The sequence below is a fragment of the Sinocyclocheilus anshuiensis genome, unplaced genomic scaffold, assembly GCF_001515605.1.
Source record: "Sinocyclocheilus anshuiensis isolate Anshui unplaced genomic scaffold, SAMN03320099.WGS_v1.1 scaffold63, whole genome shotgun sequence".
NCBI classification, from domain to species: Eukaryota; Metazoa; Chordata; class Actinopteri; order Cypriniformes; family Cyprinidae; genus Sinocyclocheilus; species Sinocyclocheilus anshuiensis.
In genome coordinates, this window is record NW_015552625.1 from 879,766 (window position 1) to 903,201 (window position 23,436).

A 23,436-nucleotide genomic window follows, 5' to 3' on the forward strand; every position below is an offset into this window, starting at 1 on the left:
AGATAATGTGCCTGATGTGATTCCTAGTGCTTTCATAATATTATGAAACATTTTTTTATAAATAAGTTAGTAAGATTTTTTTTTCAAGAAATAATACTTTTAACTCAGAAACAATGCATTCAGTTGTTCAAAAGTGTCAGTAAAGACAATTATGATGTTACAAAAGATTTCTGTTTTTAAAAAAAATGATGTTCTTTTTAACTTTTTTGTGCCACAGGGGTAAAGGGGATACTCCTGAGGCTAGAGCGCTGGCCAAACAGATTGGCACAGCTTTGCAGAACTTGCAGGCAAAGACTAACCGTGCCGTGGCCAACATGAGACCTGCCAAGGCCGCTGTTACACTAGAGGGCAAAATGGAGCAGGCCTTGCACTGGATCAACAACCCTGGAGTGGACGATCATGGAGTAGGTGGGTGGCAGGATGAGGTGAAACATTACTCATTAAATGTGACAAAAAAGCATTTAGAATTGAATCAATAACTGTTATTATATCTGTATCTGTTATTAGTGTAGTAAAATCCTCATCTGGTCATCTGAGGCCATTACTTTAACCCCCAAAGGATAACACTGGCATATTGAATGACTTATTCATTCGTATGGAACTGGACACTTGACTCTGGACCTTTATATGATGTGACAGATGGTTATTTCCTCTGTCCCTGTTGTATTTATGTTCATACTTAAAATATTTCTAACCATAAATAGCTGCTTCGTGTCCTATTCACAGCAGGTCATGTTACTTTCAGGTTAACTTGGTCTTGGAGTAACTCTAGACCAGAGCTGCACAGTTTAGTACCAGGGCTTGTCCCAATTGACATATTTACACTAGTTTGTACTTCGCTCGTGACAGGGAAAATCCATATTTCGAGTGTATAGCAAAGCCAGTATTGGGACATACTATCACGTCATAAAATTTAATCTTGATACCACAGACCTTGTCATCTTGCTAACTTAATTACTTATGAATTCATTGTTAATTATCCTTAATAAGCTTAAAAAACTGCTATGGCACAGGTTCTCAATTTAAAATCCACCTGAAACGGTATACTATCTGGGCACCTATGGCTTGTTATTTTAATATACTATAATTTTGGATGCACTCTTCATCTAATAAGGGCATACTTGGATTCTAATATTGCATACTATTTAAGTGGTATGTTAGTACTTTCAAGTGAACTAAATGAGTTTGTTATGGAGCAAAAACATATTTTTTAAACCATCAAGTAGAGATACTAATGTAGTGCTAATTTAATAGTGCTGAATTATTAGCCAATCAGTCAAAAAAATTATTGTGTATGATTGTCACATTAATGACCATTTTAAATCATAAAGCAGCTGTTGCCCTCCGCTTGGTAAAATGAATGAATAATGAATGTATGAATATATCCACACAAAACAAATGACTGCCAGTGTGTTTGAAAGAAAAGCATAGTAGGTTGTCTAGGAATAATTAACATAATTATGTAATAATTACAAAATTATTTCTCACAATTATTATAACCACCCATTTTATAGATATATTGGTTTAAAAATGAACATTTTAGTGCCAAATAATAATTCTCACTGCATATTTATAGTTTTACTTAAAATACATCACATCTGGTTTGGCACTCACATATGGATTATGAATAAAATATGAATAAAACACTACCAATGTTTTGTTTCTCAGAAAAGGTGGCTTGAAACAAAATGTTTCTATTATGATTGTGGTTTCTTCTTAAAGGGATAGTTCACCCAAAATGGAAAATTCTGTCATGAATTGCTCACCTTCATGTCATTCCAAACCTGTAAAACCTTCATTCATCTAGGTCGAGGACTGACACAGAAAAGAAGAAATTGTTGAATAAAGTTATTTTTGTTTTCTTTGGGCACAAAAAGTATTCTCGTAGCTTAATAATATTACAGTTGAACCACTGATGTCACATGGACTATTTTAACCATGTCGTTTCTACCTTTCTGGGCCTTGAAAGTGGTAGTTGCGTTGCTGTCTTCAGGGTCAGTAAGCTCTCAAAAATATCTTAAAGTGCCCCTATTATGGATTTTTGAAAATGACCTTTCATGCAGTGTGTAACACACCTCTACGTGAATGAAAACATCCTGCAAAGTTTTAAATCTGAAAGTGCACCGTGTATAAAGTTATTGTCTCTCAAAACAAAGAGTCGACTCTGAATCATTGAAACGAGTCGTTTTTAAAACGAATCCCAAGCCGTTTCATGTTGACGTCTACATGAAACATTAGCATATTGCCCGCCCACTTGTTTTGTGCGCAGACCCGGGAACACTTGAAAACTTGGTCTGAATGAAAATGCAAATTCATTCTTTGCCACTAGGTGCCGCTTTTGGAGCGGTAAAAATAGCTGTTTTCCCGGTTACGGCTGTACACAAGGCAGCATTGCGCTCACAAATGCTGCTTTATCAGGCATGATGAAATGGAAATAGACCAATCGGATCAATCACCGCCGATTAGCGTCACGCAAAGGAGGGGTTTGGAAAAATGAATCGTTGTGCGAATCGTTTGGGAGTCGTTGAGCAAGCAAGGTAAAAATAAATGCATATTATATGACAATGAAAGTGTTTTTTGACCTTGCATGCATGTAAACCTGTTGTTGGGGACTCCCAAAACCAAAATATGAACCTTTCATAACTTATAATAGGGAGAAGGGTCTGGCTGCAGCTGGCACTTGCACTCTCAGACACTTGCGCTTCCGCTAGCGACGTCACTTGCAGTCTTTATTATTTTTTATTTTGTTCTATTTATTTATTCTTTTTGTTTGAATCTCTCAACATTTTACAACAGTAGCCAGGTGGTAGTGCAAGTGTCTGAGAGTGCAAGCCTGAGAATGCACGTGTAATAAGCGCAAGCTGCAGCCAGACCCTTTTGATAATAGGGGCACTTTAATTTGTGTTCTGAAGATGAACTAAGGTCTTACGGGTTTGGAACGACATGAGAGGGAGTAATTAATGACATTTAATGATTAATGATTTTTGGGTGAACCATCCCTAAGCAATTTGTTGGTTAATTTCCCTGAAGAGACTGTCTGTTTGTCCAAACAGTAATATAATGGAGTCTGGAGTGTTTGGGAAACCTGTTTGATTGTTTCAGCTAGAAATGACACATTTCATCATTAGATTTTAATGGGAGCTTGTCATGTCTCTGTAGGCCAGGCTGCCATACGGGGGCTGATAGCGGAAGGCCGCCGGCTGGCGAACTCTCTACCAGGGCCGTACAGACAGGATCTGCTAGCAAAGTGTGAGCGAGTGGAGCAGCTGATGATGCAGTTGGCAGATCTTGCGGCGCGGGGAGAGGGAGAGAGTCCTCAGGCGCGCGCTGTGGCTGCTCATCTTCTGGAGGCAATTAAAGTAAGGCATCGTGTCCCCCTTTTCTATTAAAAGATCCTGCTATCTTTCTCACACAGCAGGTGTGGCTGAAGCATAATCAGATGTTTAGATCTTCTCAAATGGGAAGTGCAGAGGTCAAATCTTCTGGCTCTAGAGTAGTGCAGTACACAAAGCAGCAGGGCTTTTAGCTCAGTGTAATATATAAGCAAATGCCGCCCACTGCTGGAAAATATTTGCACTACACAATATTTTTTTCCTATTCTGCTTCAAGCAAATGAGATTTTTTTATACATAAATAAATAAATAACTGTACACATAAATAAATCATCATATCATATTTGTCTTTCAAGGATCTGAAGGCGAAGATGCAGGAAGCTATGACCCAGGAGGTGTCTGATGTTTTCAGTGATACAACCACACCAATTAAACTCCTGGCTGTGGCAGCAACTGCGCCTCTTGAGGCCCCCAACAGAGAGGAGGTCTGTTGAGTATACAACCTGTTTTAAACAGAGCGCAACTTGCATTTCAGTATCATGTCAAATATGCTAATTCACACAAAGCATTCCAAGCCCTAAACCTAATTGTAAATAGACTTAAGCCATTTATAGAAATAAATAAACACGTTTATTCTTAGGGTTATTATTTATTTTGAAGGAATCCCCAAAATCATTATTTTATACCTGGTCAGAAATGCATACAAACATACTCATAGTCATTATCATAGTTATTATGTGTTGTTATTATAGTTATCTAATACTAAAACCATTAAAAAAAACATTTTTGTTACTTGGGGAAAAAAATTAGCGTTAACTAAAATAAAATAAAATATAACAAAATTGAATTGCCAAGGCAACATTTCTCATTTTTGTGTAGTTTAACTTGAAGTACTAAAATAACTAAAACTAAGTAAGCTACAAAAAAAAATAGACATATAAAATACTAATTAAAATGACAAAAACACAGCAAAATTACTAACACTTAAATTTTCATTGAAAATATTTACAAAAACTATAATAGTATATCAATAAAATGGAATTATTAATTATAAAATAATAATTATAATCAATTTAGAATTCTTCCCCTCTAGGTCTTTGAAGAAAGGGCGTCTAACTTTGAGAATCATGCCAGTAGACTGGGTGCTACAGCGGAGAAGGCCGCTGCTGTGGGGACAGCCAATAAGAGCACAGTTGAGGGCATCCAGGCAGCTGTGAAATCAGCCAGAGATCTAACACCTCAGGTATGCAGCTCATATACAGTGGGTACGGAAAGTATTCAGACCCCCTTCAATTTTTCGTGTGTTCTTATGCCAGAGCTACTTTAAGGGCACATAATGGAGTGCTTGGCCTGATAGCTGGACATTAGCCACAGTATCAAGTCTCCAGAGGCATTCAAGCTTTTTGATGCCAGATACTACCAAATATGATGATGATCTTGAGTGAGAACTCATTCTTAAAATAAGACTGTGTGAGAAAAGTATTGAGTGTTAAATTATGAGGATGTTTCTAAAATAACTAGCTTTTATGTTGTCACAGTACTAAAGTCAAAACAAATTAGCTTTTTTCATCACGGGAATAAATTACACTGTAAAAAATATAAAAATGCAAATATTAATTTTTTTTTTACATTTTAATATTTCACAGCATTACAGTTTTACTTATTTTGATATTTTTATAAAATAAATGGTGAGCATAAGAGACCCTTTAAAAAAAATTAAAACATTTTACGTACCCCAAACTTTTGAAGTTCAAAGTATTATTGTAATTCAAGAAATATAAACCTTTTAAAAAATATATTTATTTCTTTGTTAAACAAAGATATATCGGTGCACAGCAATTTTATTTATTTTTTTACTGTTTATTAATAATTCTACCAATAAAGGCTCTCAGAATGAGTACTATTAAGCTGGTTGTGATCTTATTTGTTTGTTTGACACGTTTATCTATCTTTTGCTGTACTCATGAGCAGGTCACTTCTGCTGCACGCATTTTGCTGAAGAACCCTGGCAACCAGGCTGCATATGAACACTTTGAGACCATGAAGAACCAATGGATTGACAACATTGAAAAAATGACCAGTAAGCAAAAGCTCATATCACATAAAATACCACATCAAATCTTTTGAAATTCTTTCAAATATTCACAATCTTTATTTCAGGTCTTGTGGATGAAGCCATTGACACGAAATCCCTCTTGGATGCATCAGAGGAGGCTATTAAGAAAGACATTGATAAATGCCGGGTGGCAATGGCTAACGTTCAGCCCCAGATGTTGGTTGCAGGGGCCACCAGCATCGCCCGGCGGGCTAACCGGGTCCTTCTGGTGGCCAAACGGGAAGTGGAGAACTCAGAGGACCCGAAATTCAGAGAACTGGTCAAAGCTGCTTCAGATGAACTTGGTAGAACAATCTCACCTATGGTTATGGCTGCTAAAGCCGTGGCAGGAAACATCCAGGATCCAGGTCTTTTTTTTTTTTTTGTAAATGTTCTGGATACATTTAAAGAAAACAATTTCTCCTATTACTGACAGAAAATCTTTTTCTCCTAATGATCAGGTTCACAAAAGAGCTTCTTGGACTCTGGCTACAGGATCTTGGCTGCTGTTGGGAAAGTCAGGGAAGCCTTCCAGCCTCAGGAGCCTGACTTTCCACCTCCACCTCCAGACCTTGATCAGCTGCATGTAAGTGAAATTAAAGCATCAATTCAGGCCTTAAAGGGACAATTCTGTCATCATTTACTCACCCATGTGATTCTATCAGGTCAGTGATGATCAGGCTCCTCCCAAACCGCCCCTCCCAGAGGGAGAGGTTCCTCCCCCGAGACCTCCACCCCCAGAGGAGAAAGATGAGGAGTTCCCGGAGCAGAAAGCCGGCGAGATGGTGAGCGAGCCGATGATGGTGGCCGCCAGGCAGCTACATGACGAGGCCCGTAAATGGTCCAGTAAGGTGAGTGGAACTATTATGTTTTAGACACAAAATCATTCCTTGTAGTTCTTTACAAATACATTATGGCTCAAAAGTTTGGGGTCAGTAAGATTTTTATTTTTTATTCCAGAAATTAATACTTTTATTTAACATGGATGCATTCAATTTGTCAACAATGACAGACTTTTATAATGTTACCAAACATGTTTATTTCAAATAAACTGTTCTTTTGAACTTTCTATTCATCCAAGGGCCAGTTTTACTAACAGCTTGCACCAGCGCAAACCATCTTTTGGCGTTACAATAGTACTGTCAGGTTTTACTAAAGACGTGCAGTGACGAATTAGCGCTGAAAAGGCGTGCACCTGACCTTATTGTATATGCATTTGTAGGAGTTTCCCTTTCAGATGTAAAATTTATGGGAGGAGAGTAATCAAATGAATCACGCAATGAGATTTACTAACGTTTGCGCTCGTCGAATTACTGGTATTTGCACCATTATTTAATGCCCCAAAAAAGCATGTCTTAAACTATTTTGCGCTTGGCTGCAATTATTGTTGCTAGGAGAAGGCACTGCAGAGAACAGAGAGTACGTGGTAGAAGGGAGAGTTTTTTTCCTTGCGTATTAATTTATTTGGAATGCCAGAAGATCACATTATCCCAACATATAGTTTGCCAAGCCATGTTATTTTTAATTAGCTTCAGGAAATAAAAGACGACTTGGAACCCTCAACTAGGAGTCACGCAATACCAGGTCTATCAAAACTTCATGAAACCTTACATTTTTTGGCCTCCGGTTCTTTTCAATGTACTGTGGCTTCTTTATTTCTTAATTCTTTATTTTCGACTACGCTGATTTGCGCTGCACTTGGTATATTGCGTTGGTCAATATGTAAATGAGATGTTGCGTCTGTGTTCTTTATTTTGCACATTGTTAGTAAATCACCCGCAGAAATTTCCACACCCATCGGCACTCTTTTGGAATTGCACTCTCATGCTAATTTGCCCTGTTTAGTAAAACTGGCCCCAAGAATCCTAACAAATGTATCAGGGTTTCCAACAAAATATTAAGCAGCAAAACAGTAATAAAAAACATGTTTCTTGAGCAGCAAATCAGCATATTAGATTGATTTCTGAAGGCTAATATGACACTAAAGACTGGAGTGATGGCTGATAAAAATTCAGCTTTGCCATCACTGGAATAAATGACTTTTTATAATATCTAAAAACAGGAAAAAGTTATTTTGACTTATATTTCACAATAATTTTTACTGTATTTTCAAACAAAAATGCAGCCTTGGTGAGCATAAGACTTCTTTAAAAAACAAAAAACAAACACTTACCGACCCCAAACTTTTTAACAGTAATGTACTGTAAATAAAACACAATAATAAATAATTTTAAAGAATTAGAATTAAAAATTAAATTGAATCTCACAAAGACTGTCAAGATGAAAATGACAAAGTTAATGAAAAAACTAAATTATGTGTTCAAATGTTTGAGATGCGCTTTGTGTACTGGTCTGCTTTTTATGATTGTGAAATGTTGCCTTTGTTGAACTCTGACCCCCAGTTTCACAGACAAGGCTTAAGCCTAGTCCTAGACTAAAATGTAAGTCTGAGCTGTTTCAACTGAAAGAAACTTGCACTGATTGATCTTAAAATATATCAGTTTCTCAAGATTTGTCTCAAGATGCACACCTAAGGCACGTTTATAAAATAGTACTTAAATGTCCTAATTCATCTATGGCCTAATCCTGGTTTAGTCTAAGTCCTGTCTGTGAAACCAAGCCTGAGTGTTTTTGTTGTCTTAAACCTGAAATGTGGAAATCTCTGTGATGATTCCAGTTTCAGGGGGGAAAGAACGGAAACTGTCATCTATGAAAGAAATGTTTGCATGCTCTAACGTTTTAACAAGTAGACTCATTTTTTTACCATAGTGATGGAGCAATACATGACTTTTCTTTGCAGCTTTACCCCAAAAGAGCTTCTGCTATGAAATGAGACAGACAGGACTACCTGAGTTAACTTTAACTAATGGAAAATGTCTTCTTCAGTGGATGTGATATCAACTAGAACTAGTGCAGAGCTGATACAAGCTCATTACAAAGGCTCGTGTAGTACTTCAAATCAGGTGACCATAGTGAGAGCCCACTGGGTGTGTTTGACTTACTGGTTGTGTTGTCCTTTTGTGGATATTTCTGTGCTAGTTCTATAATAGTTGAAAAGTCCCTTCATGGCTTTGTCTTGGTCCTTGTGAAAACTACTTGTTCTCTTGCGTTAACATGGTCTTTCACTGTTTGTATCTACACACAGCCCCATTTATTGCCTGTTTAGTTATTATAATATTCACTTTACTAAATTGAATACAGTGTAAAACCTTAGGAATAGCTGTATTATTGAAATACTGAGATATCGCAGATAGATAGACAAATATCTACCATTCAAAAGTTTAGGGTCGGAAAGATTTTTTGTTTTTTTGAGTCTCTTATGCTCACTAAGGCTGCATTTATTTGTTTAAAAATACAGTAAAACAGTTATATTGTGAAATATTATTACAGTTTTAAATAACTGTTTTTGTATTTTTATATATTTTAAAAATGTAATTTATTCGAGTGATGGCAAAACTGAATTTTCAGCAGTCATTACTCCAGTCTTCAGTGTCACATGATCCTTCAGAAATCATTCTAATATGCTGATTTGCTGCTCAGGAAACATTTTCTTATTATCAATTCTGCTAAGCAGTTGTGCTGCTTAATATTGTAGGATTCTTTTATGAATAGAAAGTTTTTAAAAAACATTTATTTGAAACAGGAATCTTTTGTAATATTATAAATGTCTTTACTGTCATTTTGATCCATTAAAAAAAGAAATAAATAAAAAATAAAACGCATAAAAAAAATTAAATAAAAAAAACATTAAACCCCAGACTTTTAAATGTGTTTATGGAAATTATGGTCTATATGACTAACTATTTTGGCAGCTATAAATAGCTTTTTTGTGAGAACAGTCTCTATTAAATAAATTAGGGATGCACGATATTATCGGACTGATATCAGAATTGGCCGATAATGGCTTTAAATGTAAATATCGACATCGGCAGATATGAAACATTATGCCGATATGTCTTGCAGATAAGAGGAATACCTTAACTCACATGTGAAGCGATTAGATCACATCAGCAGTGTGGCTCATTCTTGAAGCAAAGTTTTGTCAGAATGATGATTAGATTCACTCTTTTGGTTTGCTGCATTTAATCTGTGAAAGCACGTGCAGAATGGCGTTCGGTGTGTGATAGAGTCAACAGTAAGCAAGCACGTGCAGCAGCAGCAGTGACAGCCTCCCCTGGGTCCTAATGCCCGTTCTGTAAGGAGTTTTAATATGTAGGGGGCGCTGTTGGCCTACTTCTAATTTAAAAGTAAAATAGCCTACACAAATAACATTTAGACTGTTTTTCTGATTAAATAAAGCAGTAATTGATGTCATAAAATAATGAGTATGTTTTGATTTTAAGGTTAGAAGCTATAGCTTACATGAAAAAAAAATCACAAACATGACACTTGTAAATTAAATAATTTTATGCATACTGATTTATTAATTAATGTGTAATATGTTTTATTTTTTAAACAAATCATAAGCTCTAAGATTTTTTGAATTTTTACAACTCTTTTGCTTTAGACCATCTACAAATGTTAAATATTAAAATAAAATGTTAGGGTTAACACCATCTTTCTGGGAAACAAAATGCAGCGATTGATATATAGTTTATTTATAGTTATTTTCAAAGCTTCAATGTACTGTCAAAAAACCCTTCATTATTGTTTATTTAATTCTAACAAATAAGTTCTAGTTAAAAACTAACCAAAATGAAAAATATTTTGCTCATAATTTCTGCACAGGAGAGACTTGGTGTTGTTTCCAAACAAAAGGAAATATATCGGTATCGGCATTGCTTTAGACCATCTACAAATGTTAAATATTAAAATAAAATGTTAGGGTTAACACCATCTTTCTGGGAAACAAAATGCAGCGATTGATATATAGTTTATTTATAGTTATTTTCAAAGCTTCAATGTACTGTCAAAAAACCTTCATTGTTTATTTAATTCTAACAAATAAGTTGTTGTTAAAAACTAACCAAAATTAAAAATATTTTGCTTATAATTTCTGCACAAGAGAGACTTGGTGTTGATTCCAAACAAAAGGAAATATATTGGTAACGGTATCGGCCAAAATTATTTGAAAAATATCGACATATCGGATATCGGCAAAAATCCAATATAGTGCATCCCTAAAATAAATGTTTTAAAAATCTTTATTCAGTAATAATGAATGATTGGAAAAGTTAAAAGAAAAAAATCAGGACAATTTAAGGAAAAAATCTGAGGACGATCTCTATAAAATAATTTATTAGGAGTATTTTTAGGTTAAGTATCATTCAATTTGAAATATAAACTCATTGGAACACAATCTGTCTAAGCTACTTTTTATGGAGAACCCATCATGTATTTCATCTTGTTGGGGGCTTTGCTTGTTTGCTCTCTGTCCAAATTAACCACCCAGTTTCTATCCTCATCTTTAAGTGAGAATAGATCAGTTACATGATTTTCAGTTGACATTATAAACCCGTGGCAGACGTTACCCAGCAGGACCCAGAATGCTGCCCCTCCCAGCTATCCTAAACCCAGCTGTTCCCACAATCATGTCGTCCTGGGAATCTCCATGCAGTGCCTCTCGTACTAACTCTGTCCTTCTTTCTCCATGCTGGCTCCTTCCTCCCCCTCCTCCCCAGCCTGAAGTGACAGACGAGGGTTTTGAGGCCGCTGAGGCGGAAGTAGATATAGACGATGAAGATGAATTCACAGACAACGAGGATGATTTTGAGCCAGAGCTGCTCTTAATGTCTTCCAATCAGACAGTTAACCAGCCCATTTTGGCCGCTGCGCAGTCTTTGCACCAGGAGGCTCGCAAGTGGTCCAGTAAGGTACTGCGTTTTCCGGCCCCGGCGGGCCACAGCATCCCTTCTGCATCCAGATATTACTGTGGGAATGCTGAAACCAGATAGCTGCTGCTGCTGCTGCTGTTGTTGCTTCACACTACACTTGGGTCCGGTGTGTTTTTTTGCTGCTGGGGTTGCCAATGACCGCGACTGGAATGGCAAGTTTGTTGTGCATTTCTTGGACAAACTGATACTGGCTTCACAAGTCACTTCCCTGCTCATTTCTGATAGTTGTCACGCCTCTGTGCCCCGATTTGAACGAGGAGCCATTCACTCAACCGCTGCTGCCAAACACTCTGCTTTTTGCCAACCTGTGAAGCCATGGATGACAGTTTCCCAATGACTTCGGAAATTACACGTGTTGAAGTCATGTCACATGCCTGTTTGTTGCACACTTTTTCTAACCATTTAAATGAACCATGTCAAAGCCATTGTAGGATGTTACATTTTAACACAAACTTTGCATGCCTGTGTATAAACATAACTGTCTCACTAAAGGATCATGCAGAATTCTGCTCAAGTTTTTAAATTTTTTTTTTTTATAATTATGCTAAATTTGTTAGATGGGCACCATATTGTTAACAAGCCGGAGGAAAATACATTAGATTCTACAGAGCCCCTAAAGTTATGTTTGCAGAAAAAAAATGCCCTCAGAGTTTCTTGTGCACACAGGAGAACTATGGAAACTTATTTCAGTCACAGATAAAAAAAAACAAAAAGAAAAAGGGTGTCATTTTTTATCGTATAATCTTACAAACTTTTTTCTTGCAATTATCAAGTTCAAGTTCATTTTATTTGTAGAGCACATATACAACAGCCACCAGGCTGACCAAAGTGCTTTCCAGAAGAGCAACAATTTTACCAACCGCACGTTTAAAAATGACCATATTACAATAGTCAATACATTAAGGAAAACAAATAAGTTTTTAGCAAGGACTTAAAAACAGACAAAGAAGGGGCCATTCTAATCTCTAAAGGTAGGGTATTCCAGAGTCGTGGCCCTGCCACCGCAAATGCACGCTCCCCTCTACGCTTAAGCCTAACGTGAGGGACCACCAACAAGGCCTGGTCACAGGATCGTAGGCTTCTAGACGGAGTATAGAAGTAAAGAAGGTCAGATAGATAGACAGGAGCTTGGTTATGTAGGGATTTATATACAAAGAGGAGAATTTTAAAGTCTATTCTCTGACAAACCGGCAACCAGTGTAGAGATCTAAGAATTGGAGTGATGTGTTCATGTTTACGACACTTTAAAAGAAGTCTGGCCGCAGCATTTTGGACAAGCTGAAGATGCGCAATTTGAGATTTAGATATACCGCAATATAAAGAATTGCAGTAATCTAGACGAGACGTAACGAACGCATGAACAGCCATTTCTAGAATTTTAGGAGTGAGAAAGTTTTTAATTTTAGACAGTAAACGAAGCTGATAGAAACTGGACCCAATATACGATAAAAAGAGATGTGTTTATCAAATTTTAAATGCTGGTTGACTAGAATACCTAGGTTCCGCACCCGGGCTTATACACTGAGAGTTATCATTTGGACCGAAAACAATTACCTCGGTCCTGTCTTCATTTAGGAAGAGGAAATTTAGGGCTAGCCATGATTTAACCTCCTCTAAACATTTCAGAAGAGAAGTAATCGCAGTGGAATTGTTTTTCTTGATTGGTAAATAGATTTGAGTGTCATCTGCGTAGAAATGAAAAGACACACCATGTTTTCGTAGAATAGAGCCCAGAGGTAACATGTAAAGAGAGAATAGAGAGGGAGCTAAAATAGAGCCTTGTGGAAGGCCACAGGTCAGAGGAGCAGGGGAAGAGGAAAAATTACCCAACTTCACTAAAAACTTTCTGTCAGACAGGTATGACTGAAACCATTTCAGAACGTTTGCTTTTAGACCTACCCAAGACTCTAATCTAGATAATAGTGAGGAGTGGTCTATGGTATCAAAAGCAGCCGAGTGAATAAACTGAGCTTCAAAGCTGGAAAAGGCCGTTACAGGGACCAACTGACAGCGTGCAGAGAGAGTTCTTTAAAATTGTTACTATCCCACCCCCGCGTCCAGTCGGACGAGGAGAGTTAAAAAATGTACAGTCAGCAGGGATCAGATCAGAAAAAGGAGTTAGATCACCAACCTTTATCCAGGATTCCGTGATAAACATAAAATCAAAGTTGTGAGATGAGTAAAAATCATTTAATAAGAAGGTCTTATTCACCAAGGAACAATTATGAGATATAAACTCAGAATTTTGAGATATAAACTCAAAATTGCAAGGAAGAAATTCAGAATTGTAAGATAAAAAGTTGCAGTTACCTTTTTTTTTAAATTATGTGGTGGAAAAAAGAGATATAAACTCAGAATTCAGAGAAAAAGTCAAAATCGTGAGATGTAACAGATTTTTTTTTCGTGGCGGAAATTAGCTTCCATACTTTCCCACATGTGCGAGAAACTTAAATGTGCAAACAAAAAAACGTTCATGATGGGAAACTTTTGCACCCACACCGGAAAAGTATATTTACAAAACAGTAGCAAGCATAAAGATGCTTTTCCGTGTGCACAGAAAAATGTCTTGTTCACATGTATTTGTTTCTCATATTTTGTCCTACAAATGTGATTCAGCGGCTTCGTGTGACTTCAGAAGACATGATAAACCTATACTAATTTCAATAAGGCATGACTGATGTGCACTGGATGAAAATGACATGATTCTAAACACTATTTGTTTGTCTTTGTGACATTTTAAAATGTTAGATAGAAGTTAGATAGAGCTCATCATCAATCACAGATTAATAACAGGCAAAAATGATCTACATGAACAGCAACCGCTCTATAGGAACAGTTTGTAGTTATTTTAGATTTCACCTGTGTTTGCCAAAGTACGTCTGTAATCAAACACTCATGCTATGTCCACATGGGCTTTTTTCCTCTTAGGGTAATGACATCATTGGAGCGGCTAAGCGCATGGCCCTGCTCATGGCAGAGATGTCTCGTCTAGTGCGTGGAGGCAGTGGGAATAAACGTGCCCTCATTCAGTGCGCTAAGGACATCGCCAAGGCCTCCGATGAGGTCACACGGCTGGCTAAAGAGGTAGCCAAGCAATGCACCGACAAACGGATTCGCACAAACCTCTTGCAGGTCAGTGGCACAAATATCAGTAGTAGTAGAGAACTGATTTGCAAATCGTCTTGCTGATCAAGTACATTTCTCCTCTGTGAACTCTGGAATGTTTATTCCAGGTTTGTGAGCGTATCCCAACTATTAGCACTCAGCTGAAGATCCTGTCCACGGTAAAGGCCACTATGCTGGGACGTACAAACATCAGTGAGGAAGAATCTGAGCAGGTGAGGACAAAAGGCACATCTTTAATGAAGGATTTATTGGATTGGATTGGAATTCAAATGATTGTGTTTGGTCCTTAGGCCACCGAGATGCTTGTGCACAACGCGCAGAACCTCATGCAGTCCGTGAAGGAGACGGTCAGAGAAGCAGAAGCTGCCTCTATCAAGATCCGCACAGACGCAGGGTTCACTCTTCGCTGGGTCCGAAAGACCCCCTGGTACCAGTAAACTGAGGACTAGTTGATTTCCATTAGCAATTTGCATTCTTGCCTTTTCAAACGTTGTGAGATCTGATAAGGGGTGGCAGGTGGAGAGAAAGCACCCTGTCTGATTCTTAAACTTTTGAACATCAGTGTTCGGCTCAAGTTTCGGGGTGATTGGTATTACTTCTTTTTATTTACTTGCTGGTATGGGTACTTGGTACACCTCCGCTGCTCCTTACGGAGGCTATTTTTGTCCTGAAAGTTTGCTGTCGTTACCTTTATCTCACACTACTGGGGTATAGTGTAGGAGTATACAGGAAGCAAATTTTTAAATATATATTTTTGGTATGTTGGGTTTCCAAATTCCAGGTACACGATACCTCTCTCGAACAATGTTGGAGTTCATGATGAAATTGACTTTAAATTAGTTTTTGACAATTACATTTTCTTATTAAAAATGTATATATTTCTTACATTTCATCAGAACATTATCACAGATCACTTTTTAGTCGCAAATATACAACACGTACAAAGTTGTAAGTTTTACTTTGCTATTCAAAAACCTTATGGCTGGTTGTTTTTGAGTTATAATTCACTATAATTAACTGTTCTTTGCTCATATTTATAATGAACTTTTGCTTAGCTATTTATTAAATATGATAATGCCTTTTTTGATGGGTCGTGCCATTACAGAGATGTATTTTGCATGGCATGGTTGATGCCAAAGATTTAGGTTTTTTTACACTTAATATCCATTAGCTATCAAAAAAAACACATCTATCATGTAAACCTACACAGACATGCGAAAGCTTGGATAGTTAACACTGAAATTCTTTATACTTCATTCACACTTATGTTTGTGAGAGAGTGAATGATTTAAATTTGTTAAAAGAAAAGCACAATCTTCACAACAGTTGAACTGTTCTCTCTTAGCTCAGTCTTTTTACAGTTTACGGCTGTAATTCTGACGTTTCTCTGTGTGACTGTGTTTGCAATTGTAGAATATTGATGATGGAACTGTCTCAGGTGGCTTGTTTATATGTGATACCTATGAGTTTGGAGATGCAGTTTACCCAAAAATGAAAAGTCTATCAACACCCTCATGTTGTTCTAAAACTGAAAATGTTTTTGTCTATGCAATGAAAGTTCATGGGGTCCCAAACATGTTGTTTGGGACCCCACTGAGTCACTGACTTTTAATGTATGGAAAAAAACTGAGATATTTTAAAAAATATCTTCTGTGTACACGTTTGGATGGACATGAGGGTCAGTAAACTACAGATTTTTAGTTTTTGTGTGATCTACCGTTTTAAGGACAGTAAATTTACAATATAGAATCAAATTGTGCAGTCATACTATGAAAAACTCAGTAGCACAAACATCACAATTGTTAGCTGAAGATGCACTCTGAATTCTCTGTATAGCTACAAGAACACTATCATGACGCTTCACTGCCTTGCATTCACTTAAAAACTCTTATCTACAACATATACATTTGAAAGAGTACCTTTTCAGCCCCCAATATAGTGCCTCGTTGTGAAAGTTTACAGGGCTGTATTTGTATGTGTAATAGCATGTTGTGGGTTCTGATGACATTTAGAAAGGGTGAAATTACTGCTTTGTGAATGTATATACGACACTAATGTTGACTTTTTCAGTGTCATAGAAAAAACATCTTATGTGCCTCAGATTAATAAACAAATTCTGTTAAGGTGTTCTGTTTGGAAACTTCATTCGCCAAATATGTCAATAAAGGGACAAGTTACTTTCTAATTTTGTCAAACATATTCAAGTGAAGCTATAATAAACAGGTATTAGTCAGAAGTGGATACACACAAAAAAGACCTCATTTTGTTCTAAACTTTATAAATCTTAAGGCTTTTGGTTTAAATACATATCTTAAAATGCAGTTATGCAGTTCCCTTGACATTTTACAAAATAATGCAATTGTGTGTCCTTGTGTGCAAATCCTCAAAGCTTCATTAAGGTGGCAGACCTGCATATCTACCGTATAGGGTTGCAAAAATGTGGAAAATTTCCAGAAAATTTCGGAAATATTCCAGAAATTTTGGAAACTTTACAGCATTTTTTTTTTAATATTCCAGGGATTTTTGAAAAGTTCATGGAAATTTACGAAAAATTTTCCACCCGTTTGAAACCCTAACCGTATCACTGCAGGTCAGTGCAACAGAACTGATTTTATCACTTGAGCTCATAATGGCTCCACAGTGCTTGTATGTGGCAAACTACTTCAAGTGTAAATTGTCTCTCAAGCAGATACAGCTTCTATTCACCTCTGAGTGATGTGCTTGTGTAGTAGATTGCATCCTTGTAAATATGTCCTGCTATAAGCATGACTGTTCTTTTAAAGAAAGGCCATTTGAGTGTGTGAGGCCTCCTCCATATATATATATATATTTTTTTTTCATTCAAAGGCCACTGAACTGGCAAATAAATTTAAATGAAAAAATAAGGCCTGTGAATATGTGCAGAAACTCTCAAGTATTGTTTTGTGACAATATCAAAGACTAGAGCAGTATTGTGATTAATGTAATGTGTTTTTCTGGCAAAGATTTACCGTACCTTAAATCTAACATAATACAGTTTTAATACATTAATGGAATGTTGTTGATATGAAGTGAAAGATTCCCAAAGCAAATGCTCTCCCAATACTCTTCAGTGGAAAGATTTTCACTTCTTGCAAATTGCCAGTAACTTCCCACAAAACAAGAAAGATAAATATTACAATAACAAATGTTAACTGCCATGTTTTAAAAAATAAGGGAGATTGTGCACAAGGTTGCAATCCTGTATGATTTGTCACTTAGAAAATGGCACCTCTAATAAACTTTTGGCATATCCTTGTGATACTCTGCAGCTGGCCTCATGTCCTGACCTGGAACTTCCCAGCTTTGGTCACATATTTCACACCCTTGAATGGCTTATATTTCTCTCCGTACACGTCTAGACGATTGACTTTCAGTCCTGTGAAGCAGAAGAGAGAGTGAAGTAAGCATAACTGTATTTATATAACACATTTTAAAACAGGCACTTTACATAAGTCTGAAAATAGGATTTTTGTTTTTAGGATTTTGCACCAAAACTTAAGGAATGCCATTTCTAAGTCATTGTTCAAATAAGCAAATTTGTGACACTGACCATGTGAACACCCTCTCTACAAAACATCAGATTTCTTTCAATATCATTCTCATTGCATTCTCAATGCTCATTGGATCATATGATCATCAGATTTTAGATAAACTCATGTAGCTTTAACACTTAATAGAAAGTTCAAAAGCATTTATTTGAAATAGAAAGGTTTTGTATCATTATAAATGACTATCACCTTTAATCAATTGAATGTATAAAAATTAAAGTAGTCTTTTTTTAAAAATGACCCTAAACCTCTGATGATATTTCAGCGATTACATACAAACAAGTGGAAGGAAATGAAAAATGTAGAAAGAGAGAAAAAAAAAGTGAACAAATAGTAAATTAAATAGGGTTACAGCAGCTTATTGTGCTTTTTTAAAAGCGTGTTAATAACAACTGTGCTTTATCACAAGGTCTTGCTGGCAATGAATAACAACCAAAGCTGATAGAGGACCCTAGCCCACCTGAGATGGCTAACTGCTGGATTTTCAGGTCAATGTTCAGACTTGGGTTCTCCTCTGGTTTAGGAGCTCCAGACTGCAGACTTAGGCTTCCTTTCAGATTGGGAAGCTTCTGGGGGTTAAGTTTCCCTATATCCCACACCAAAATCTACAAGACAACAGTCAGAACAATTAGCCAAAAATAGTGTTTAAAATGATCATCAGCTGTGACATTGCTAAAATAACACAACTGCAATGAATCAATGGAAATGGAATTGCATTTGACCTTCGTGACGGGGTCATAGTTGTAGGTTCCCTGAGTTGCACTGAGGTTGGCACTGAGAACCACTTTGGGCATGTGTACAGTCACTACCAAACACTCCAAAGTCTTTCCCATGGTCTGCTTAGGACCCACAGTGATGTCCAGTCTTCCTGAAGATCCAGTCTCAAAGAAACTGATGTTCTGCTTCACATATACCGGGATTGCTACAAGGCTGCAAAAACAGGTAAAAAACTTTAAATATCTTTAATACGTTTTAGGTTTATTGCTTAACTATTTGCTTCAGATCAACACTCTGCTTACTTCTGCGCACTGATGTGATACGACATGAGCTGAAAGTTTCCATCGGGGGGAATGAAGGAGATAACTCTTTCACTTTCCCATCTCTTATAACGGACGCACGGATGAAAACTCACGTCGTCCAGGAGCCTGGGGTTCTGTGGATGAAGAATGATGTTAAAAATGTTTTGCTGAAAACAGGAATTTTTAAAGCTACACATATGCCCTTGATTAATATGAGATCATAAAAGCAGCATGCACAATATTGGAGAAATGTTGTTTAAAATGTGCAAAGGCCACATCTCAAAATATATTTAACAACCAATGGATAGATTCAATTCTCCACCCTGTCGCTAGTTTGGTTTCATCACAATTTTAAATACAGTTGATGGCACAAAAAATATAATGTATCCAAAAAAAGAAAAAGAGAGAGATATGAATATGATTAAGTGCTCTCACCATAAATGAGAGAGTAAGGTCTGGCATTCCAGAGAGCTTGACACAAGCATCAATAACTCCCTGGATTTCTGCAAAGACTGCAGTTCCTGAAACAGAAGAGAACACCAATATTAATCTTGAAAGGAAATACATACCTTCAGTATTATGAAATCACTACTTGTGAAATCAAAGTACCAACAACAGTCTTACCAGACTTATCCAAGATGGCATCGATTTCTTCCACCACATCAAAGTAAGCCTCATTACTGGTATATTTCACACCTGCTCTTCTCCATGGGATAGTGGAGAGCTGACCAGTAGGGAGTGTTTCGCCAACATTACTACTGCCTGAGGATTATGAATCAGTTAGATTCTCAACATCACATAGCCATGAAGAAAATACTCAGGAATGAGGTGTTTTACCTGTGATGGTGTTGACCATCGACCGCAGGATTGTTGGAGGTCTGATGAGTTCTTTCAAGATGTTGGATTCTGTAGCGAGGGGGAAGCCGTTATCCAACATTTCCTCCAAGAGCTCATAGACTATGACCACATTGTCCTTGATAGTGGTCTCAGAACATTCTCCAAAATAGTCCTACATAAATGATTGTAAAACACCATATTATTCAGTAGCACACATTCTATACAAGACATCTACAATAAAACATACACCAAGTTTGCTGAATAAAAACATTAATTTCTTAAATTCTTACTGAACCCAAACTTTTGACCGTAGTGTATGTTAGCATATATTTTCTACGCCACACCGTCAGTGGGTTATTGATACCTGAAATGTCTCTGCGACTCGATGCAGAAATTCTATTACAAAGAGTGGAGGCACTTCTGTTTGGATGACAGAAACAAAGAAGATCTTCTCACGGTAGATGTTTATGAGATAGTGATGAGGGGTGCGGATGACAGGAGGCACATTGTCAGGTTCCACTGCCTTCTCCCGTGCTTCGAAAAAATAATCGCAGACGGAGCGGCTTATGACACTCTTCCAGTGTTTCTCCAGGAATAAATCGCCAGCATTGCTAATCAGAAACAAGCTGTGAATCATGATGAGGGCTGGAATTTCAACAGGATGAAAATGGGACAATGAGAATGGGAGTCACAATGCTACTATGTTATTCCAGTGTTTGGAGAGAAACATGCCTAAAACGTTCAAAGTTTTTTACTTTTTTACTCTGGTTATAAAAATATCATTTAAAAAAGGGTTGTCGGGATAGTACTTTAAATGAATAATCAAAATGTACTAGGAGAACTTTGAGGTAAACTCACCCACAAATTAATTTAATGTTCACATTCATTTTTTTTAAAGCCATGTCTTTGTAATCTGCTTTGAAGTCAAATTCCAAATTAAATCCTCTGTATAAGAATTAAAACAATATTCTAATTACTTACAGTAATTAGGATAGTGGCTTTAAAAGATTACACATGTATCCCTACTTGATCAGTTTATCCCTATATAATCAATTAAAAAATTAAAATAAAAAACTATTTTGAAAATAATATAGTGACCAGGGGTTAGATCTAAATGCTGTTCATTGTGCACTTTATAAAGCTACATTTCAGGTTCTGAGCTCCGTGCAAACAACTGTATTATCCTATAACAGTAAATTAAAACTTCACAACCTAAATTTCTTTCAAATCTATCACAACTGGTCGCAAACAAACTTGTAACATATATATTACTATAATTTCAAAGGCAATGCAGGACAGGGTGATAGCTAATTAAATCATTAATCCCTCAGAAAATACTAAAAACAAAAGCAGAAAAGTTGTTTCCTGGAGGAAGAGTTACAGGATATCCTGCGTCTACCGATTATTTGAGAAAATAATATTCAGTCGAACAAATACAGACAGTCGGTTGTTCATAACTACACATATCTAAACTTATTTCTAAATAAATTTTACCTGTAGACAGCTGTCTTGCTTAATGTTTTCAGGCAGTATACCCGCTTGCAAATGTGGCAGATGTTCATGCGTTCGAATCTAAGCCTGTCGCGAATTTATGTTAAAGTAGATTTAAAACACAAACACTCGCTCCCTGTGAAAAAAGCTTAAGATCAAAGACGTTCAACGATACCTCTACAAAGCATGTGTTTAATTAAAGTTTATATTAGCTTGGAAATGTATTTTTTGTTCCGGCAATACACAGGGGCAGCTATGTGTCTGTGGTAAATTTTACTCTCCACGGCTAGAATAATTTATTCGAGTCGGTTCTTTTGAACAACTCTTTTCAAGGAACAATCAAATGAACAGATTCACTATAGATTTATATTATCACGTGGTCCCTGGCCTGTAGGATTAAAGTTTACTGAAGATTGATTCAAGTTTATTAAAATGGGGGGTTATTTACAAAGTCATACAATTGCAGTAGGTTATTTGTAGCAATTTTGCTATTTGGCTATTAAAGTAACTTTCACCCTGTTAGTCAAATCTTCGGTTCACTCGCGTTATTTACTGACTCACTGAACAGAGAATCGAATGCTTTTATTAGTAGCTCACTCATCGGTCCTCGACTCGTTACGAAACGGATAAATTCGAGAGAGATGATTCTCAGTTCAAATGGGTCCGTGAGAACAGCTTGGACCGTTTCAGTCCGGTTCGTGAAGGAATAGTTCAGATTCACGGTTTTGTGAATCGATTCAGTGAAAAGATTCAGTTCAAAAGAACTATCCGCCAACCGCGCCTCCAGATGCTTCATTCGCTCGACAAGGTGCCTGGAGAATATTTGATAGAGCACTATCACGCTACAGCATGGCGTCCGATGAACCTAAAGCCAAAAGGATTAAACTCGAGGAAAAAAAGCTCAGGTACAGCAAACACAAGCATCGGTTGAACAGCGTAGAATGACAGAGTCTAAACGTGTGTTTGGTATTTTATTGAACACTGGGCGGTTTGTTTGCGAGCACTTTTGGGTCAGAGGTCTAGTCTGCGTGTCACTTAAAGTCCATGTGCTGTCAATTCAGTGCTTTCTCTTAAAACCACATTGTCGTTGCATTGGACAGGAATGTATCGGTCATTTTGCCATTATAGAGCAATGCCGATGAATCAGTTCGGTTTTGCTGCAAAGCATAAACGGCAAACTCGTGATCATGGGACATTTTTATGAGTGAACAATATCCAAAGCGTTCCACAATCCCTTTAATTGTTCATAGTCGAGTGATGTTCGTGTTGTTGTGTACGTATGATGAATACTTTTGAACCAAACCGTTGTCCTTAAGTGTTTTATATCGACCACTGGCGTGCGTCCCTCCGGCTCCACGTGTCTTTTGTTATGCAGTCGGGCTCTGCTGCAAAAAAGTCTTCCTGCTGTACACTGTCACAACAGTAAGGAACACGCATGCTTTATTACATCAATACGTGCATGCATTAAAAAAAACATGCTTGAACACACAATATAGTTGTTCGTTTAGTTTATGCTCCATGCACAAATGTTGGTTGCAAGTTGTGTAACGTTAGGTCACTTTCCTGCGGGGATTTCTGTCCCAAACCTATTGACACCCGTCTTTCCAGATATGCGGTGGCGTTAGCAGCGCTGTCATTACGAAATATCAGCTATGACTAATGTACCGTAGTTATTTGGCTAATGGCTATTGAGAATAGATGATGCTAGTGTGTATGTACGTAACGTTACTAGTGTCATGTAAGAAAACGGTTAGGTCACAGCTGGATATTGCTCATTATTGTTTGTACTTGCATATTGGGTGTCAAATGCAATATTTATGTGTAAAATGTACAATTAGGTTTAATTATCACATTTGGCGCCACAATTGACCTATCTGTAAGCCCCTCCCCTCGAACGCAGATGAGCCAATGGCAGTCGAGTATCAGTTGCACGGGGAGCGGAACTCTGACATCTTTAGGTTTCAGCGCCATAGAGAAACATTGGAAGATCCGAAGCGCTCATCGGTTTGATGGTGTTTATTACGGTGACCGAGAAGTGCTAAACAAATCACAATTCTGAAAACAAAATAACAAATTACAAACGCAAATGCAAGTCTAAAAAACAAAATAACAATTCAGAAAGCACAACAACAA

General features: G+C 37.1%; 3 protein-coding genes across 8 annotated transcripts in view; 2 read left to right on the top strand and 1 right to left on the bottom strand.

Moving 5' to 3' along the window:
* vcla (vinculin a) overlaps nucleotides 1-15,147 on the top strand; it is a 49,928-nt gene extending 34,781 nt beyond the window's left edge. For 2 of the 4 annotated variants that reach the window (XM_016457859.1, XM_016457860.1), the window contains exons 11-22: nucleotides 218-408; nucleotides 3,160-3,359; nucleotides 3,689-3,817; nucleotides 4,426-4,575; nucleotides 5,304-5,412; nucleotides 5,493-5,795; nucleotides 5,889-6,013; nucleotides 6,093-6,278; nucleotides 11,049-11,240; nucleotides 14,190-14,393; nucleotides 14,495-14,599; nucleotides 14,678-15,147. In XM_016457859.1, the coding sequence (XP_016313345.1) occupies nucleotides 218-408; nucleotides 3,160-3,359; nucleotides 3,689-3,817; nucleotides 4,426-4,575; nucleotides 5,304-5,412; nucleotides 5,493-5,795; nucleotides 5,889-6,013; nucleotides 6,093-6,278; nucleotides 11,049-11,240; nucleotides 14,190-14,393; nucleotides 14,495-14,599; nucleotides 14,678-14,824 (2,041 nt within the window). In that variant the 3' untranslated portion in view covers nucleotides 14,825-15,147. The remainder of the gene's footprint in view (nucleotides 1-217; nucleotides 409-3,159; nucleotides 3,360-3,688; nucleotides 3,818-4,425; nucleotides 4,576-5,303; nucleotides 5,413-5,492; nucleotides 5,796-5,888; nucleotides 6,014-6,092; nucleotides 6,279-11,048; nucleotides 11,241-14,189; nucleotides 14,394-14,494; nucleotides 14,600-14,677) is intronic. The other 2 variants (XM_016457861.1, XM_016457862.1) reach the window with 1 other exon arrangement.
* A 65-nt stretch (nucleotides 15,148-15,212) lies between these two features.
* LOC107666495 (AP-3 complex subunit mu-1-like) lies at nucleotides 15,213-21,571 on the bottom strand. 2 transcript variants are annotated; one of them, XM_016457863.1, is made up of 9 exons: nucleotides 21,307-21,571; nucleotides 20,177-20,423; nucleotides 19,813-19,984; nucleotides 19,600-19,737; nucleotides 19,411-19,496; nucleotides 18,976-19,109; nucleotides 18,679-18,886; nucleotides 18,417-18,561; nucleotides 15,213-17,784 (listed from the first exon to the last, which is right to left on the bottom strand). In XM_016457863.1, exons 1-9 carry the CDS (start codon nucleotides 21,372-21,374, stop codon nucleotides 17,684-17,686), a joined length of 1,299 nt encoding a protein of 432 aa, XP_016313349.1. In that variant the 5' UTR covers nucleotides 21,375-21,571; the 3' UTR covers nucleotides 15,213-17,683. The 2 variants fall into 2 exon arrangements, with proteins under 2 accessions (XP_016313349.1, XP_016313350.1); XM_016457864.1 differs by having other exon boundaries at nucleotides 15,214-17,784; nucleotides 20,177-20,457; nucleotides 21,307-21,383.
* A 363-nt stretch (nucleotides 21,572-21,934) lies between these two features.
* Nucleotides 21,935-23,436, top strand: part of adka (adenosine kinase a) — a 168,332-nt gene continuing 166,830 nt past the window's right edge. For both annotated transcript variants that reach the window (XM_016457851.1, XM_016457852.1), the window contains exon 1: nucleotides 21,935-22,208. In XM_016457851.1, coding sequence (XP_016313337.1) covers nucleotides 22,153-22,208 — 56 coding nt within the window. In that variant the 5' untranslated portion in view covers nucleotides 21,935-22,152. The remainder of the gene's footprint in view (nucleotides 22,209-23,436) is intronic.